The 6,061-nt window shown below is 43.5% G+C and overlaps 1 protein-coding gene across 1 annotated transcript in view; it reads right to left on the bottom strand.

Moving 5' to 3' along the window:
- The window catches only part of CLNK (cytokine-dependent hematopoietic cell linker), a 190,065-nt gene that overhangs the window by 39,725 nt on the left and 144,279 nt on the right, over positions 1-6,061 (bottom strand). The window contains exon 15 of the mRNA XM_006884544.1: positions 5,530-5,685. Within this exon, the coding sequence (XP_006884606.1) occupies positions 5,530-5,685 (156 nt within the window). The remainder of the gene's footprint in view (positions 1-5,529; positions 5,686-6,061) is intronic.

Raw genomic sequence — 6,061 nt, 5'->3', positions numbered from 1 at the left:
CAGCTCCTTGCACATTTCATTGTAATATTTTACTTTGTCATCCCGTGCTGCCTTTTGAAATCTTCTATTCAACTCTTTAGTATCTTGAATTCTCCCTTGTGCTTTGGCTTCTCTACATTCCAGTGCAATATTCAGAATTTCTTCTGACATTCATTTTGGCCTTTTCTTCCTTGTCTGCCTTTGTACTGACCATTTGCACTCTTCTTGGATGATAACCTTGATATCCTTCCACAACTCATCTGGTCTTCACTCATTCGTGTTCAAGGCCTCAAACCTGTTCCTGAGATGGTTCTGAAATTCATGTGGGATAAACTCAAAGTCATATTTTGGTTCCCGTGGATTCGGTTTAATTTTCCTCAGCTTCAGCTTGAACTTGCATATGAGTAGTTGTTGGTCTGTTGCACAATCAACTCCTGGCCTAGTTTTCACAGCTGATATTGAGCTTCTCCAGCGGTTCTTTCTGCAGATGTAATCAATCTGATTCCTATGCATACCATCAGGTGTGATCCATTTGTACAACCCGCAGTTTGCGGGATGCTTAGAGTGGGCAGAAAGAAATCTTCCCAGGCAAAAAAGCAAGGCAGCAGACCCTACACATTACAAGGTCAAATCTGTCCCAGGTCATGGGCATGTTGCAGGACTGGGCAAAATTGTATCCTGTTGGGCATGTGCATGAGGTTTCTGTGGATTAGGTTCTGACCACAACAAGAAACAATAAACATGAATTACAATCTCTGTGTAAACAGAGAAACAAAAGCACAGAGAAATGGAGGACTAGCGGAGCTCAAATACTCTAAGAGTCTAAGGTTTATCATTTGGATGTTTTTTCCTAGCCAATCATTAGCTGTTTATTTTGTGCTGAAGTAGTTATTATAGTAAGGAGAGATATTAGGATGGGCTACAAACCCTACCTTACTGGAGGAGGCTTATGTATGTGCATGAGATCTCAGTGCTGGGTGCTTTCTCTTGTGGAACGCTTGCCTGAGACACAGCATCCAGCCTACATCACCCACAGTCACTATCCATCTACATCCTAGTCCATTGCTCATCAATGAGTTTCTGCAAAACCAGCCAGCATACCCACATCACATGAGTCATTCCCCTGATGGGGGAGATCTTCTGGAGAATCACCAAACCCAAGGGCCATCAAGGAATTGGGGAACTAAGCCACAAATGGAGCTGTAAATATCAGGAATTATGGTTTTATTCTGCTGGTTAAATGTTTGGGATTACGTTGACCTGAGACATCTTGGAAATAGTCTACAGCAGGACAAATGATAAAAATGCATACACAGACACACACTGACTCAGAACTTGAATTCTTGCACTGTTTCTTTCCTTACTTCTTCCTCCCTCTCTCTCTTCTTCTTTCTCTTCCTCTCTTCATCAAAGGAAGAGTTGAAAGAGCCAGCTCCTGTGGACCTCTCACTCACTCCCTGCATGACTGGACCATTTGCTTAGCTTTCTGAGCCCAGATTGTCCTCATCTAAAATGAGAACTATTGTGCTGTCATAGAATTGTAGAAGATTAGAATGATACACTGCTGAGCAGACACAAAAGCTAACACTACGGCCATCTGGTCTCTTCTCACTCATGGTAACCCTCCAGTGACTGTCTGAGACAGTCGGTGTTTATGAGAAGAAGCTATTTCATCTTTCTCCTGCAGAGTACCTGGTGGATTGGAACTGCCGACATTTTGTTTAGCAGTTCGACTCACAAGGCACCAGGCCACCAGGCCTCCTTAGGGGCTAGCATATAGACATTCAGTGGAGATTGGTCCCCACATTCCTTCCTTGCAATTTGTTTATGGGATCACTGGAAAATCCTCAATGAGATGGATTAACACAATAACTGCCACAGTGGGATTAAGCACAGCAGAGATTATGAGGCTGGCCCCTAAGTCTCCATCTGTTGGATCCATAGCTGACCCTCTAGTGGGTTTTCAGAGGCAGCAAATCATACAGGAGGAGATCTTTCTTTTGAAGAGCAGCTGGTGGATTCAAACCATGTGCCTTTGGGTTGGCAGAACGATTCTTTACTACTAGGCCACAAGAGACCCCTGCATATAAGGATACTATGAATTAGAGCTGACTGGACAACACCCCACAACAATAACAAGAATGAAGGCTTTCATTATACCTTCTTCCATCAGTCTGTGGGTGTGGATTAAGATTCAGGGTAGCTCTGAATGTTGTGACTTGTTCACACTTATCTAGTGATGATAGGAGTCCAAAAGGTAGAAGGATTGAACCCACCAACTGCTCTACAGGAAAAACACATGGCAGATTGTTTCTGTAAAGACTTCAAGCCTTGAAAATACCATGAGGCAACTCAACTCTGCCATAACAGGACCATATATATTAGGAGCACTAGTGGTGTAGTGTGTAGGGGGTTGTGTTACTAACTTAAAGGCCACACCTCTCTGTCAGTTCAAATCTCCTAGCAGCTTCATGGGAAGAAGATAGGCAGGCGATTTACAGTCTTAGCACCAATCCTCTGGAGGGGTAGCTATGAATTGTTTTCAATTCAATGACAAATTGGAGAAAGAGTAGTTGGAATTGACTCAACAACAATGTCATGGATTAAATTGTGTTCTTCAACTAGATATGTTGTGATATGTTTTGTACCTGTAAATGTGATTTTGCAAGGAAATGGGGTCTTTGAAGGTGTCATCAGTTAACATAATGGAATATTAGAGTAGCATTAGTGGAAGCAGGAGCAGCATCCACTTCCAAAATGGCTTGCCTCTGGAAACTCTAAGTACGAATAGTGCTCAGGCTGTTCGTTCATAGGGTCGCTATGAGTCGTCTACGACTCGACAGCATTAAACAACAACAAACAACAAACAGAGTAGCATGGCTCCTAATTCAATGCTCTTAGCGTCAGCAGTCAGGAAATAAAAAGATGAATTGCATTGAGGAAATCTGCTGTCAGGGACCTCTCCAGAGTGCCGAGGAGCAATGATGTCAGTCTAGAGACTAAGGTTCACCTGACCAAGGCCATGGTTTTTGCAATTATATGTTACACATCAGAGAGCTGGACAATGACTAAAGATGACAGAAGAAGAATTGATGCCTTTGAGTTGTGGTGCTGGAGAAAAGTATTGAACATACTGTGGACCACCAAGAAAACAAATAAGTCTGTCTTAGAGAGGGTTAAAGCAAGTTTCTCCTTGAAGGCAAGGATTCTGAAGCTCCGTCTTATGTACTTTGGGAGTGTGGCCAGGAAGACAAGTCCTTGGAGAAGGACGTTATGTGTGGAAGGGTGGAGGGACAGCATAGACCCAGGATGAGGATTGGCACAGTTACTGGCACAATGAGATTAGATCTGTCAGACAGTGAGATTAGCTCAGGATAGGGCAGGGTTCAGAGCTGTTGTACATTCGGTCACTATGAGTCACAGGTGACTTCATGGCACATAACAACAACATAGTCCTAATTTAGAATGAGTGGCATTCTCGTAAGAAGAGAAGAGGCACAGGTATGGAGGAAGACATTGGAGACATTCTCGGCTAAGAATGTCAAAGATTGCTAGGAACTACCAGAAGGTGGGGGAAAAGCAATCTTCCCATGGATTCTTTCAGATAGCACAGCTTTGCTGGCACCTAGAATGCAACTTCTGGCCTCCAACTAGAAGTTTAAACCATCTAGCTTGCAGTATGTTATGAAGGTAGTCCTATGTAGATTGCTATGTACGTTGAAGCACTTATTACCAAAGATCAAAGAATATGGATTCTACTTCAATATGGATTAAATCTCAATGCTAAGGAAACAAAAATTTTGACCTCTTTACTGATAGGCAACATCATAATATATGGATAAAAGATGGAAACTGTCAACAACTTCATCCTACTTGGATGTACAGTCAATACCTTTGGTATCAACAGGTAGAAAAAGTCAGGAGATGCACTGTAATGGGGAAGTCTGCAGTCAGGGACTTCTCCAAATTATTGAGGACTAAGGTGTCTCTGAATCAGGCCATGGTCTTTCTGATCATTTGCTAAATATCTGAGAACTGGACAATGAGCAAGATGACAGCAGAACAATTGATGTCTTTGAGCTGTGGTGGTGAAGAAAAGTATTGAACATTAAATACGTCTTGGAGGAGATGTGGCCGGAGTGCTCTTTGGAGGCAAAGATGATAGTTTCACCTCACATGATTCAGGCATTTTGCTAGAAGGGGCTATTTTTTCGAGACGGACATGATTCTCAGAAAGGCAGAATGTCAGCAAAGGAGAGAAAGACCCTCAATCAGGTGTATTGACACAATGACTGCTGCAATGGGCTCTAGTGTGTCAGGGAGAGTTAGGATGGCATAGGATAGAACAGAGTTCATATCTGCTGCTCACAAGGTCACTATGGGTTGTACTCAACTTGATAACCCCTAACATCAACAACAATAATGTACAATATGAGTCTGGTTGGCAGTTTAAAATTACCTGGCACCAATATGGAAGGAAACACCTGATGATCTGTTCCCATTAAGACCACAGCTAAGGACTGATTAGATAACATTAAGGTAGATGGAGAAAAGATGGAAATTGTCAAGGATTTACTTTTACTTGACTCTACAATCAACACCCATAGCAGTAAAGCCAAGAAAAAAAAGGTCTATTGCATTGGCAAATTCTCTTGTCAAGGACCTCTCCATAGGACTGAAGAAAGTTGACAGTGGGAACATAATTCATGCCATAGCATTTTAATTTTTCCACATACATGCACAAATTGGACAATGAATAGAGAAGACTGAAGAAATAATGGTGCCTTTAAAAAAAATAAAATAGAATATACCATGTAACACCAAAAGAGCAAACACATCTTTGAGGAAGGGCATGCCCAGTGCACTTAGAGGCGAGGATGGTGAGCTTCATCTTGGATACTAGGAGCGTGTTGTCAGGGGTGCCAGTCCTTGGGAAAACATCACCCTGGGAAAGGTAGAGGGCCAGTGAAGAAGAGGAAGCCCTTCAGTGAGAGGACTGACACAGTGCATTGTGAACATTGTGAGGATGGTGCAGAACAGGACAAGGCTTCCATCTGTTGTCCATACTCAACTCATCAGCCCCTATAACAACTCAGGTAAGAAAAGGCCAGGAGCTCAGCTCTCAGCTGTAGTGCATGAGGTCACCATGACTCAGAAGTGACTCAGTAGCAATCTGCAAGAACAAGAAAGAAACACCGAGACCCACAATGAGGGCTCAGCACCAGGAATGTGAAGGACTGTGGCATTTGCATGAATATAAGGAAGGCTTCCTTGGAGGTAGCTGTAGCTGGGTCTTACAGAATGAGCTTGCCTTAACAGGAAAAGCTACATGGAAGACACACAGAATCGTGAAGGATTGGGTGTTGGCTCTTTGTGCTCTAGTGTAAGTTATATAAACGAGGCTGTCTGTGGAAGGGACTGGAAGGACTCAGTGCATCCCCCACCTCTTGCAATCACCGGGATAAAGAACGATGACATCAGCCAGCAGGCTCCAGCTCTCTTTGCTGGTTGTCTGAAGCCAGTAAAAGGGGAGCAGTAAGTTACACTCACCTCATTTCCTCTCAGTCCTGTTCCCAGTGCGAATTGCTGATTCCCCTCCAGGAAGCGAATTTTCACATTGTAGACTTTGCTTCCATGAAACACCACCAGGACGTAGGGCTCAGTGCTGGATTTTGAGGAACAGTCCCGGACCAGAAAGGTACCATCCTGGAGGGAGAAAAAAAGGAAAGTCATCTTCTCAGGCCTGTCAACTCCCCATTGGTGAATCAGTGCTGCTTATTATGAGATTCCCCACTGAGAACCTTGCTGTTACACTGTCAACCCAGAACCCACCCACAGCTAACTCTCCAGTGGGCTTTCAGACACGGTAAATCATGAGATAGTGGAGGGAGACTGCCCATCTTTCTCCTACAGAGCAGCTGGTGGATTCAAACCGTAAACCTTTGTGTTGGCAGTACAACTCCTTACCACTAAGCCACTAGTCTACCAGATTATCTGAGAGGCTGGGCTCTATGAGGAGAAGTGTGGCGTCAGGATTGGTGGAAGATCTATTAACAATCTGTGTTATGCAAATGACACAACC

This window comes from Elephantulus edwardii, unplaced genomic scaffold (genome assembly GCF_000299155.1).
Source record: "Elephantulus edwardii isolate Elephantulus edwardi_28Jun2011 unplaced genomic scaffold, EleEdw1.0 scaffold00035, whole genome shotgun sequence".
Taxonomy (NCBI): Eukaryota; Metazoa; Chordata; class Mammalia; order Macroscelidea; family Macroscelididae; genus Elephantulus; species Elephantulus edwardii.
The sequence above is the reverse complement of the archived record's forward strand: the minus strand, read 5'-3'. Positions and strand labels throughout refer to the sequence as shown.